Here is a 14,700-nt window from a genome sequence, read left to right as displayed (position 1 = left end):
TCCATATCAATGCGCAGATATGTGGAAGAATCAGGTACTAAGAGAAGACCGGCTAATTGCCTGCAGGACCAAGAAGTGTATGTTACTATAAGAAAAATGTAGTAATTATGATAGCAGTCCATATAGTATTCTGTAAATAACAGTAAGACAAATCAACGAACAACCAAAGTTCGAAAATGCTAACCTCCCATGCATGTTTCACTATTGCTAATTAAAAATAATTATAGTACTAAGTGACTAAGCCCAGAAGTTATAGATACCAGATTGTGATATATTTCGTTATAAATTAGACCAACTGTCAAATTTTCATAGCAAACGTAAATAAAATCCTTGCATTTTTGGTTCATAACGTCAGCAACTGATGTATTTTTCTGTCAAATGTTATACCACAGTAATATCTTTCATTCTCTTACTTAACCATCTTATACAGTTTTGGGTATTTTAAATACTATCTTGTCTAATGAGTCGAATTCCTTCAAAGACTTTAGGCGACGAAACTGTCGTCATATTTTTTCTTTTCTGTCATTATTGGAGCGTTCACGATTGCTTCAGTCATAAAGATGGTGACGAGCTGAGTCGATTTAGCAATGCCCGTCTGTCCGTCTGTCTGTATATACGCGATTTTGAAATTTTCTTTCCAAAAAGCTGTCAGAATCGCCGATATTGGATCATATAGCATATACTTAGCTGCCAATCAAACAGAACGATCAAAGTCATGTTCTTGTATGAAAAACATTTTTATTTGAAATTTATTCTTCACGAAATTTGGCTTGTTTGAATTGTTCCGATCGGACTACTACGGCATAAATATTACTGCCGTACAAACTGACCGATCAAAACCAAGTTCTTGTATGAAAGAAACATTGAACCTGTGAAGGGTATTGTAGCTTTGGTGCAGCCGAACGCTTTTCTGGTTCAATTTCAAAAATTGCACCTGAATCACATACAAACCCGAAATTGATTTGAGCTTGTAAACTTCTTAGCAACAACTAGGAAATTTAGAGTTTTACTATGTTCTCCGTTTTATTTTTTTTCTCATTACGCATTGAATTCGTTGGAAATCTCTCAATCTTGCTCGATTGTACTTACCTAATTTTTCCAAACTAGTACTTTTGAACGAACACGGTAGCACCGCATGCAACTTGTTGGAATGGAATTCTCCAGTCATAAGCAGCATGTTCGCAACAAATTGATAGCACATGCTGCCACTTGTTACTTAAAGCAAATAATTCTGTAAATAAGCAGTAAAATACTTGTAATTAACGTACAAAATCAATTACAAATATATAAGGTATTAGAGCTCGAGTGTTAAATATATAATTTCTTATCCATACTTCAAATCCACACATATTTAAACAAATATATTAGTGTTTGAAAAGGTAATGTTTCGTGTCATCCGGCAACTTCGTGTCAATTCATTTTGTTTTGCCGGCTTGCAACCGCAACGCACCGCTGCTAAGCGAACGAACTTGTTTTGTATTCAATTCGAATTGAGCGCTTGAATTAAACGAATGTGTTTTCGCGTGCGGCTGAGCGCGAATTTCCGAAACATAAACGGTGTGCATGAGCGAGTGTGTGTACTTGTGTTGTGTAGGCCAGCTAGCAAACGGCTACCAATGCAACAAAATACATGATTGCAAATACAAAGCCAGTCAACGTAAAGGTTTCAATAGTTAAAACAAGAATAAAGTGAAGCAAAGAATTGGAAAAATAATGTATGCAAATTTTAAAGTTGAAGTGCTGAATTGAATTATATACTAAAAATTTATGAAAAACTGTGTAAAAAGTGCTTATGTACAGGCAAAACATACGTAAATTGTACAAAAGCAGTTAACAGTAGAAGCGCGGTGTACGAAGAAGCTGTGAAGAAATAGTAGAAAAGGTAAAAAGCAGGAAAGAGCAAGTGTGTAGCAATGTGAAACATTGGAAGCGTTTTTTTCTTTTTTAATAAAAGTGCGTAACTAATAAAAGTCGAAAAGTTCGAGCTGTGTTTGTGTATAATTAACAATAACAAATATACACAATACGTCAAAAAATCGCAGCAAAGTAAAGGTGTTGAAATTGTAGCCGGCAAGCTAGTATTGGCTGGTTTGGGCAGCATCAAGGGCCATTTTCATAGATATGCGCGATTCTATGCCAAACATGTTTTAACAATTACGAAAATTACAATATTTTAAATAAACAGCGAAAGTGCAAGCAGGACAGCAGTTAACGGTTCGAAATATATTGAGACAAAATATTTGTCAACTTAGTGCGCTTAATTTTGTTTAATATCACTGCTAGAATTGCTACTACTAATCTGCTGAAACGACGTCATTTGGCTCCACTATTCCTCCCAGCATAAATATGCTTAAACGTCACGCTGCAACAATTTTCTTTACATTTCAAATAAATATTTTATGCAGTTTTACAAAAGTTCCAGTTTCTCTTATTTTTCGGCTGTGAGTACTTTAAAAAAATTAAATTTTTTTCTGATTAGGCAAATAAGTTGGAATCGCGTTCACAACACACAACATTCCATGTCACTGCTTCCATCCTTATCAGACGCGCCGTGTAAGCACCACAAAATGATCGTCTGCACCGACAGCCTTCTCTTTCGTGTTTGTTGTACGTGGTTTGAAAGAAGTCTGCTAAGCGCAGGTATGGTAAATAATTTTCTGAGCTAGAATTGGTTCCCTTACATGTTGTCTTGCTTGCTTGATCGCTGACTTTGATAGATCGGTTTGAAAGCGTTTGTTTGCATTTTATTTAATGTTATTTATTGGCTGTGCAATTATTTTACTACGCGGCGTTTCTGTGATCGATCTTTCGCTGATGAATCTGAGTAATGTTGCATATGTTTTTACAAAAACAGTTTTTTAATTGGCTAAGTGGGAATGTGTGACTAAATATGGCAAATCTTCGCAAACAAACTTTATATTATCTGAAATAATTGATTGTGCATATTGTGAATTTTAATGTTACTTACTTAAAAAAAAAAATACTAAGTAATAATAAAAAAAATTTAAACATTATTAAGTGTAAATATAATAATAATATTTTAAAACTGAAGAGTTGTAATAATAAAAAAAATTATCAAAATTAGTATAAAAGTTAAATGCAAAGGTGTGCTGTTTTACCATTATTCCCTTCATACTCTATCTAGCTGCGGTACAAGAGCTCTTTTTACGTTCTAAAATTGTTTAAAAACAAAAACAAAACATTAACTTCATTAACAACAAAGCTAGAATACCATTTACAGGTGCATTCTGGCATAAAACGATGTAAAAATATCTTTATTTTGATTTTGTACGTTGTTGCTTTTGTTATAGCTGCAGAATTCTGCCGAGTTGAGAGTTCTTGGCCGAATAAAAATCCGAGTCCGTTCCGGTTACGTAGACCCGACTGTCGTGGGAACAGATTTTGAACGTTCTGTTTGTATGGCAGCTATATGCTATAGTGGTCCGATCTGAGAAATTTTTTCGAGCATTTTAGCGTTGCTTTGGAAAATAATCTATACCAAATTTCGTGGAAATATCTCGTTAAATGAAACATTTTTCCACACAAGTACTTGATTTTGATTGTTCAGTTTGTATGACAGCTATATGCTATAGTGGCCCCTCTGAACAATTTGCTCGGTGATTGTAGCGATGCTTTGGATAATAGTCCATGTCAAATTTTGTGAAGATAACTTGTTAAATAAAAAAAGTTTTCCATACATACCACACTTAAGTTTGCTCGGTCTGTTTGTATGGCAACTTTCTGCTATTATAAAGCCTCTTGGTGAGAAAAGGACGTGTGCGAAATTTCAGATCGATAACTTAAACACTTCGTGTATATACATAAACACTGAGTTAAGTACTATCAGAACAGCTAAACACTCAATTACAAAAAGAAACCTGTAAGGTGATAGAACAATACAACTATATATTTAGAAACCAAGCCCGCAGTTTTTTGAATATTTAGTGGCTTATGATTTGATTTGTTTTGACCTATGCAGCCAGTTGTTGACAGCGGAGACTGATCGCTGCTGGCATAACAATCACAATAGGCTAAATGCCATACAACACTTTTTTAGACATCAACAATGTTGGTAGTCCTCTTCTACTATAGCAATGTGGGTTTTAAACGACTGTTATTCGAAAGAAAGTATTAATCATTAAATTTTTGAAAATATTTTTCCACCCTTGTAGAGCCTTGTTAATTGAGTTTAACTAAAAGTTTATTTTGGTTGTATGACCTTGAAAAGGGTTATTTAGAATTCTACACTGTTCTGTAGTTTCAGTAATTTTTGCATAGCACCGACATCCTGTTAGTAACACGCTGTAGGGAAATGTTGCGACTGTTGCTTACAGCAGGATAGGTTCGACTCAAATAGGTGTCGATCGAGGATTCAAACAAAAATGTTTATACGAGAGTTGCAACGAAATTGTACTGAACTGGTTGGAAGCGCAAAACATATTTACATATCCACATTCTTCTACGTAAGTAAAGCGAGTTAGCAGTGAAAACGACAAAAGTTGTGACTTCAGGCGCCAATAAATTGAAAATAGTGTTAAGAATAAAGTCTTAATTGCTGCAATATATGAGTAAATGTTAGTTTTTGTCTGCATAATTGAGTGTTCAAAATTTTCGCCACCAAACTTATTGGCAGTGCATAAAAACGGGTTTCGCTGATTGCTGTCCTGCTTGCCACGCTGCAGCGGTAGATCCTTGCTAATTTCGTTAATTTTTTACCTAATTTACAGCTGACAAAGGAAAACGCTGCATGCTTACAGCATTTTACAGAATATTACAACGAATTTTGCGTGTAAAAAAAGTGCAACGAAATTCCAAAAACCATACACAAATAACAAACAAGTATTGTGTGAATGCCGAGGCAAAAAATCAATAAAATAAAAATAAAAAAGTATTAAAAAATGAGTGATGAAACGAAATGCCAAAACAAGTTCGGAAAATCAAAGAATTCCACAGCGGCTGCGTGACTGTGAAGACGAAACGTGCGCGCAATAAAGACGAAGCGAGTGTGTGGCGAAGTGATCGTTGCGGTGTAAACGTGTGCGCGAGCGAGTGAACGAACGTGTACTAGTAGCGGCAAGTTGCCAGCAGAATTGCAACAAAAACAACATCTAAGTGCTAAGTAATTTCTGTGTGCGTGTGGTGTACGGAAAAAGTGCAACGACAATCGTTGCAGCAACAACAACGCATTCATAATAAGCAACGAGCAGCGCGTTACAAAAACAAATTGGCGAGTTCGTTGCAAAGGAATTTGAAATAAAAGCAAAACATTAGGAATAAAGTGTAAATTGCAATAAAAAGGTTCGATAAACAAGTAAAATACATACATATCGATACACCGAGTTATACTGTGCACCGAGTAAACGGCGGCAACAGGCCTTGTGCAGCTGTGTGAAAAGCGAAAAGTGCACGAAAGCAGGTTTATAATGTAGCGAAAAGTGCGTGTTGTTTTTTTTATTGGCTAAACAAAGGCGAATTTCAAGTGAAGCTGCAGTGCTAAATACAAAAAAAAAAAAAAAAAAAAACGGTGAAAATAAGTTTGTTAAAATGCATAGATTATTGTTTTTGTAAATATATTTTTTTTTACAAATTAATTTTTTTCTGGTTTATGCGCGCTAACTTTTTGCTTACACGCATTTTGGTCAGGTTTTTGTTGTAAACATATTATAATACTTTTTCGTTTCATTTTGCGCTACAAAAAGCTTGTAAATAGCTACATTTCGTTTCTTTATTTCATTCCTTACCATAAACAATGAAGATGAATTGATCAGCAACATTATCTGTTTTTAATTTTGTGCTTTAAAAATCGTTAATTTCAATCAAATAAATCCCGTTCTTTCAATTTCAATTCCTGCTTGAAATTATGAAGAATAATCAAACAAAAAACACAAACAACAATAACACCACTAATAATAACAATAACAACAACAACAGCAACAGTAAGAATTTAAATTATCTAAATAATATCAATAAAAAATTCTACAATAACAACAAAAACACAACAACGACAACTATCGCTAGTGGCAACAACGCAAAACTGCACAATAATAACAACAACAATAATAATAATAAGAATAATAAAAAAAAGAATAGCAATAAGCGTACATTACGATTGGGTCGTAATAAAATGGGCGGCCGCAAGGATGTGCGTCGCGGCCTCGAGCCACTCGAATTCGAGGAATGCATTGTAGATAGTCCAGAGTTTCGTGATAATTTAAATCGTCACGAAAAGGAACTGGATCACACTAGTCATCAAATCAAGCGTATCATTAAGGAGGTAAAAGATTTGATGAGCGCCGCTAAAGGTGAGTAAACAGTAAATACTTAATTTTCAAAATGCGTGTGTTTTTTTTTAATTACTTTAAAATATCTTATGTTTGGATATTAAAATATTTAAAAAGCATTTTTTTATATACCCATATATTTTTTTGGTAAATGTATAGTTTAGGTCCCCCAGCTAAGGAGGCCTCAAAATTGAAAATTTTTTTTTTAAATATTCTTATTTTTACGCGTAGATTACAAATCCGTGAGCGGAAAGTGAATTTTTTCAATCTTTCTATTTTTTTTCAATCGCGTCAAACTCCTTTCTGCACTGGCGGCCTTCGGCCGGGCTTTAAAAAAATAACCCTGGTCGCTCCAAAATCGGGATGTTCATAATTCAATCGCGTCAAAATCCTTTTCGCTGCTGTTTGTTTAGAAAGGAGTTTGACGCGATTGAATTATGAACACCCCGATTTTGGACCGACCAGGGTTATTTTTTTGAAGCGCGACCGAAGGCCGCCAGTGCGGAAAGCAGTTCGACGATCTCCGATATTCGTTCATACCATCAAATCGCGGCATAAAAGAAATTTTGACTGTTACATTTCTTCAGTATATTTTGTTCATAAAAAAATGTTTAACACACTGAACTGGTAATTATGGCTAAGTGCTCTGAATTCTACAGAATTTTGCCGCTACAACAACAACAACTAAGTGACTTGAATATGTGATATGTGCAAAGTGTGTAAATAAATATTGAAAAATATACATAAGTTATTGAAAAAATTCACTTTCCGCTCACGGATTTGTAATCTACGCATAAAAATAAGAGGATTTAAAAAAAAAAAATTCACTTTTGAGGCCTCCTTATGTGGGGGACCTAAACTATACATTTACCATTTTTTTTATATACTTATTATTATTAATATACTTTAAGTTTTGCAAAATCTACAGAACTTCGCAGATTTTTTAAAAATCTATTTCAATTTTTTAATAATGTGTATACAAGTTTTTTCATTGACAAAATATCTTTTTGAAATTTCGCATGGTTTATTGCCAAAAGCAATGGTGTAATTTCCGAAGAAATTGTTGAGATTGCACCACTATACTATACGATAAAGCTGCCATACAAACTGAAAGGTATTATAGCTTTGGTGCAACCGAAGTTAACTTTTTTCTATATTATATTATAAAGTTTTATACTCAAACAACTGCCTAACTAGTGATTTATTTGCTATACCTTACCACAAAGACCGCTTGTTGCATATCACATAACCTCAAAATTAATTTCAACGCCGTAAAATCTTATAATTGGCTGGCATAACAAACCGAATACCGGTATTCAAATAAATTTACTTAAGCTAACCGCAGAATAACACTAATACAACAGAAATCAAGAAAAATAAAAACAATAACAAAAGTGTGTAGAAAAATCGCACTTTGGCATTAGTCACAAGCCGATTTTGTATGTGAGTACGACCACAGTTACCTAAATGAACTTGCGAAATATTGAATTACAAAATCCTACACACCAATGCAACAACAATAACAACAATAGAACATACAAATGTAAATATATTCATATTAAGACAGCCGCAGGCAAGTGGTTTATGAACAACAACAACAAACAAGCAGCGGTATTTACTAAATGCAACTTGGGCTTAACAACAACAACAAACAACAGCGTTATTTACTAAATGCAACTTTGTTTTGCTACATAGCAGCTGTTGCTACAAACAACTGCTGCTGTTGTTTCTGTTAATTATTTGCCTAGGCCATTGCAGTGGACAGTGATTTCTTTCCATGTTGTTGTTGTCTTTTTGCTTTACTTTTACATTTTCGCCCAAACAATTGTTTGCCTTTAGCATGCGACGCTCGTACAATTACAATTGGCGTGTTAAGCTACAATAACAACAGCAGCAGCAAAGTTTGTTGTCTTTAAAAAACAGTTGGCATGTATCGCATGCAACAACTTTTGTCTGCAATAGGAACGCAGCGAGCTGCAGGCTTATACAAATACATATACATACATATATATGTATGTATATATCTATACATGTGCATATATACTATATGTATACTATATAATTATTTTCGGTGTATATGTACATGTACTTGTATTATATGATTTTCGTATTTTTTCTTGCATTTCAAAGGTAATCCGCTCTCGGTATCACTCTGCCTTTTTAATGTGCGCCTGCAACAAGTGGTTGGCATTGAGAATATAACGCAGCCGCTTTTGTGGTTGTTGTATTGCTGCTACTGTTGTGATAATTAACCGCAGGTGACGTTACATTAAGTGGCAGTGTCGCTATAACAGACACAGTTGCCTCTGCCCATTGCTGTTTCACATACAGACATACCATAGGGTGCTTCGAAAATAAATTTTTTTAACCCTTGAACTATCAAATTTATTTATACCATTTGTTTTAAAAAAATTTTCAACAAACATGTGCTCTATTCCTTAACTCTTAAGGGTTTCAGTTTCTCATATAATTAACATGGGAATGTTAATTTTTACATAAAACCTAAAAATGAGCTTTACTAAACTCTAAGGCAGAGTATGATTATATTTGCAAGAAGAGTAGATTAAAATGGTTATTGAGCATTTTTGAAGCACCCTAATATACTGTACCTCTATGTGTTTGTATGTATACCTCTGTTTGTATATACATCCATATATACAAGTAGTCATGTAGAATCAATGTTCGTGGGTCTGATTGAAAATCAGCTTGTCGTTTACGCCCGTGCTAAAGGTTGTACAAACAAGTTGACTCGTGTTCGCTTTCTTATTGAAAATGTAAACACATGCCCTTCAGGCATAGTTTGGTGATCTTTAGTGTTGCAAACAAAATAATATGATCTGTTTTTTGTATCTCTTAATTTTAAACAAGACGTAATAGTTATCAATTCGTATATTTTTACTATATATATATGTATATAATATATATTTTACAATAGGGTGGTGCTTAAAAAATGCCAAACTAACAATTTTTGCCCGAAATCATTAATAAAAAGTTGCAAACTCACTGTGTGAAAATTGTTAGATACGAACATGAATACAAAAATTAAATCGAAAATCGAATGTTTTTCTATGAAATTTGATCGAATCAATATTTTTAAACAGATTTCGCAAATATTTTTTAAAAGTACGTACTCATATATACTTTTGCGTATAGCTATTGTTAGCGACTAAACTGTAACCCCAAAAAAGCCTATATCTACTCAAAAAATGAATGGTTAACTCGTGTCAACAATCCGGTCACAATAAGAAGAATTCTTACAGTAATTTTAAATAGTCAAAATTTAGACTCGATTATTACGAACTCTATATGAGAATTGGGTCGGCTTTTAGCATTCAATGCTTTGTTCAGTTATAATTTCTTTACGCTGATAAAGAGTTTTATATGATCAGGTGCGTAATGTTTTCTGTTAGCTTTATCCCTTACCCGCGCTTCTCCTAAATGAAAATTCTTTCACACTCTCACCCCAAGAACTTAAATGTTTCATTCTCTTTAGTGTCTCTAGTATGCTTCGTTTACCAGTTACAGTACGTCAGCATGTTGTATAAAACGGTTTCTATCACTATTTCATAATGCTAGTTCTCACCCTTTGCCACTGTGTTATTTTGTTGGGGGGAGGGGGTTTGGTTAATATCTTCATAACTTCACAGCTGTTTTTCGGTAACACCTAAATATGGTAGTTAAAACCAGGAACGCTGTTTCTGCTGCCAAGCAACGGTGCAAAACAAAACTGTATTAAAAATAAAAATAAAAGAAAATTTCAAATAAAACGTTGGACCTCGGCAGTTGTTATTGCTTGATATAATATATTTGATAGTAAATATTGAATATTGATAGTAAATATCTATATATTAGGTTTAGATCGAGTTTTATTTAAAATATTTATTCTTTCTCCTTATTTTAGCTTAATATCGAAAAAGCGAACTAAATTTTAATCAAAAGTTCTGACATCAAAAAAAGTATTTTTTTTATTCAGTAGGCTTTATCTTCATTAAAATCTCTACTTTCTGATGGTATAGAAAATATATGCATTAATTTGGTATGCTTTCTCAGAAAATGCGAAAAAATAATACTTTAGGATGCTATCTCTATATTAGATCAAAATAAAGAGGTGTAAATAAAATATTTTTAATAAAAAATACAATTATTAACAAAAAATTAAAAATGAAGTATTCTTGGGACATAAAAAGGTAAGGTTGCACTAAATTTCTAAAAAAAATTGTAAAAGATAAAAATAAAAAAACCAATTGGTAATTTTAACTTTTCACATAATTTTTGTGTAATTTTATTCACCTTTTTACCATTTTCAAAGTCTTCATCACTGAACTATATACTTTTGACTTTTGTCACAAACAGCTTTTAAATACTAATTGTTTAAACTAAATTGAGTGTGTGTGAATAGCAACCTTAATTGTCACTCAATTAACAACTTAACTACCTCAACTAGTAGACTCTGACTATGCTGCATGCAAGCTATTTACTGTTTTAAAATATAAAAATTTAAATTCCGAAGATTTTTCGAGAATGTTTTGTTGTGGTCCCGAAATTTGTTCTGGATTATATAATTTATAAAGCAAAAAAATATATATTTTTTATTATAAATCCATACAGACATGCACATATATAAATATTGACTTACCAGCTGACAGCCAGCAATGAGTGCTTCCTTTTGCTTAGACGGCATTCACATGGAACTCTTTTGTCGCTCATTATCCACAAATTCTCTTTTGGTGTCGCTCGCGAAAAGAGTCCAGCAACTCGAGTCGAGTTTTTGTTTGCCTTCCTTTTCTCAAAATTTTCGCAAATGTTTGTGCGGTTCGGTGAATTTGATGAACAATATTTAAAATACCCGCTATTAATATTTTCAAGGAAAAACTTATGACGGAAATTTCCTAATCCATCGGAATGTATTAAATTTCCGCTATTAATATTTTCAAGTGCAAATTTATGCGGCACGGTCTGTTCGTCTTTCGCGTCGTGCCCTTGCCTACAATTACCCGGGTGGGGCGACAAAAAAATCCGTGTGTGAACTGGCACTTACCACACTACTCATAAGTACAGAATTCTTGTTAGTGTTATTGTAATTGATAGATGCTGACTGACGCTTGGGGCATTCTGTTGTTCAACAGTTGCATGCTACACTGTCAACGCTGAGCGGTCGACTGGTTGGCAGGCAGCAGCTGTTGTTGTTGTTGTTGTGTTGGTGGTGTTATTGTCGACTGTGTTAATTATTGTTTTCGTTGGAAAGTTGTTGTTGTTGCAACAAGTCGTTTGCCTTCAGGTGGACGCATACAAAGCTTAAAATATGTATGTAAGTGTTTAGGTTTGTAACTTTTGTTATTTAAATTCGAAAAAAATTAAGCAAAATATTCGGTACCTCTCGTTGCTTGACGACAACTTGGTTTTCTTGTTATTGCCTTTTTGCTTTTAGTTTGATTCACTCATTTGATTTTAATATTGGTGGGAAAATCCTAAATGATCGATTGTGGTGATTAAATAAATGGTTGTGGTGTAATGCAAGCAAAAGTAACAACAAATATAAAGGTGTGAATTCACTTTTAAAATAAATGTAAAGAAAAAACCCAAAAACGTTAACTTCGGTTGCACTGAAGTAGTTCGATCTGAAATAATTTCTTCGGAGATTGTACCGTCGCTTTAGACAATAATCCGTGCCAAATTTCGGAAAGATCTCGTCAAATAAAAAAATGTTCAATGCAAGAACTTAATTTTGATCGCCCAGTTTGTGTGGAAGCTACATATATGTATATATGCTATAGTGGTCCGATATTTGCTATTCCGACAAATGAGCAGCTTCTTGAGTAGAAAAGGTCGTTGCAATTCAGACCTGATTTTTCAACGAAAATTATGCAGAGTGGTTTACAAGTACCATGTAACAATGAATGTAAATGACTCAAAATAAACTTTACACAAAATATCGATAAAAAATTATTAAAAAAAAAAAATATTAAAATAGTAAAGAAATCTTTATTTTTGATCACCAAATGTATATATTTTTTAAATAATTCGTCGAAATAACAGAAATTTTAAAGTAGCAATTAACTTTTATTACGAAAATAAACATTACAAATATCGATTAGTTTACAAAATAAAATTACAAATAATCATTTCCATGGTAAAAAATTGTATAAAAATAGTACAATACTTAAATTTTATCGAGTAACAGTATTAAAATTATTATTATTTTTGATTGAAATACAAATAAAAATGACTGTGTATCGATTAATTTTCATCGCTAAATAATTACAAACTATCGATTAATTTTAATTACAAATTATCGTTCATTACATCCACTGCAAAAATAAAAATCTAATGCTAACAAAATTGATTTTTTTCTTCGAAAACTAAAAATTTTAAAAATTCTGCCTATTATTTTGAAGAAGAAATTAAAATTTCTATGTATCGAGAAAAGGTAATACAAATTATTGTTCCATCCTTTTCAAAGAAATATAATTCGCAATAATTCGGTTAAATAAAATTCACAACATAATTACAAAATTTGCTCGAAAAAATTAAAATATTACAGTAACCATTACTTTCCCCAAAAATAAAAACCCAAAAAAATGTCGACTACTTTTTAAATCGAAAATATCTATTAGTTTTTAGCGAAAAATTAAATATCACCACCTAATGATACATTTTCATCAATGAAACAACATTATTACAGAAAACAATATTTTCGTCTGCCAATTATTATTTTGATCGAAAAAATGACTAAACGATTAAATTTTCAATGAAAATGAAAGATTATGATATTTCAATGAAAAATAAAAATGTTTAGAGTAATGATAACTTTTTATTAAGAAAATTTTAAAATATCGAAAAAATGTTGATGCAAAACAAAAAACTAATATAAATTTTGTAAAAATTAATATAATACTAAATTGAAAGTTCCAAGAAGATTAAAAAAAAAAGTGAATTTTTTGTATATTCATTTTGTGTGCTGGAAAACATACATACGTACATATTTAGCATTCTTCGCAACGGAATTCGCGCCAGTGCAACTTGCCAGAGAACTCAACTCAGCCTTGGTGCGGGTCGACGCAGGCATTAAATGCGAGGGTGCGAATGACGAGCAACAAGTGTTGCCGACCCATGGCACGCAACGCAAAAAGGAAAGAAAACGAATGCCAAGCAAATGCGATAACGACATGCAATGCTGCTTTGTGTATGTTTGTGTGTGTTTAAGTGCCAGTGTTTGTATGTATGTAAGATTGCCTGCCAAAAGCAAATGAACAAATTATAAACGCATCGAATGTCATTTAACGCGCTCATAAATACTTGCTGCTTTCAGTATGTGTATTAGAACTAAGTATTTTATCAAATACAAAAACAAATACAAACTCATTTATACACATACATACATATAGATGCATATAAATAAATGTACAATATATTATTTAGTCTGCAGCTACATTAGCAGTAATAAAATAAAATTGAATAGAGTGAAATGTGAAACTGTGCAGTTACAGTACAAACAGCAACAATAATAACAACAACAACAACTGCATTTCACATATAATTTTATTGATTATTGTTTCGGTTGCTTGGCAGAATCGATTCGTTACGTTTTGAAGGCGAAGGCGAAGGCAAAGACGTCAATAGATAAATTCTAACGGGCACTTAAACACACACAAAGCTACACATACATGCATACTCATATACCCATACATATCTATGCATGGAAGTGTTTATTTACCAACGTTCACTTGCAACAACCTAATAAATTTACTAAATATATGCGTTTGTATATATGTACATATGTACATGTGTATATATGCGTGTATACATCATTACATCTAAATACATAGCTATCTTTTTAAACACGCGTTTGTTTATTCTTTTGCACACTTGCTATGGAAATAATTCGTTCGTTCTTTTTACACCCTTCACGTCTGTCCGTCCGTTGGCCGCTTTCCTACCTACCCAATCGCTTGCATGCCTACACGTCATTATGTCGAGTTGAAGCATTTGTGGTCTTATCAACCGCAAAATTGTTCACTTCGTTTATACTCCGACACACATACGAGTACTTATGTCTCTTCACTAACATACATATGTACATTTATACTTATTTATATAGCATTATATGTTCATAATATATTATATTAATGTGTGTGCTTATGTTCGTTCTGACTTCTCTGCAACACTTGTTTAGTTGTTAGAACTAATCTCAATTGCTCAAGGCGCTTACTAATTGGGTTGTGTTAAAAATTTTCTGCGCACAGTGGGCTATAATGCATGAAATTCTGAACAAATTTTAACAATATAATTAAAAAATTCAATAAATTTTATAAATAATATATTATTATGAGTTGAGTTCAACATTATCTGTGCACAGTGGGTTCTGATGCTTGAAAATCTGAATAAATTTTAACATTATTAATGAAAATGCACTATGTTT

At 32.7% G+C, this 14,700-nt stretch overlaps 1 protein-coding gene across 2 annotated transcripts in view; it reads left to right on the top strand.

Annotated features, from left to right (window-relative positions):
* Nucleotides 1-1,478: 1,478 nt before the first annotated feature.
* The window catches only part of Graf (GTPase regulator associated with FAK), a 170,124-nt gene continuing 156,902 nt past the window's right edge, over nt 1,479-14,700 (top strand). For both annotated transcript variants that reach the window (XM_014229925.3, XM_036371172.2), the window contains exons 1-2: nt 1,479-1,882; nt 4,728-6,302. In XM_014229925.3, the coding sequence (XP_014085400.3) occupies nt 5,861-6,302 (442 nt within the window). In that variant the 5' untranslated portion in view covers nt 1,479-1,882; nt 4,728-5,860. The remainder of the gene's footprint in view (nt 1,883-4,727; nt 6,303-14,700) is intronic.

The sequence above is a fragment of the Bactrocera oleae genome, chromosome 5 (genome assembly GCF_042242935.1).
Source record: "Bactrocera oleae isolate idBacOlea1 chromosome 5, idBacOlea1, whole genome shotgun sequence".
Taxonomy (NCBI): domain Eukaryota; kingdom Metazoa; phylum Arthropoda; class Insecta; order Diptera; family Tephritidae; genus Bactrocera; species Bactrocera oleae.
This window is presented reverse-complemented; position numbering and strand designations above follow the sequence as displayed.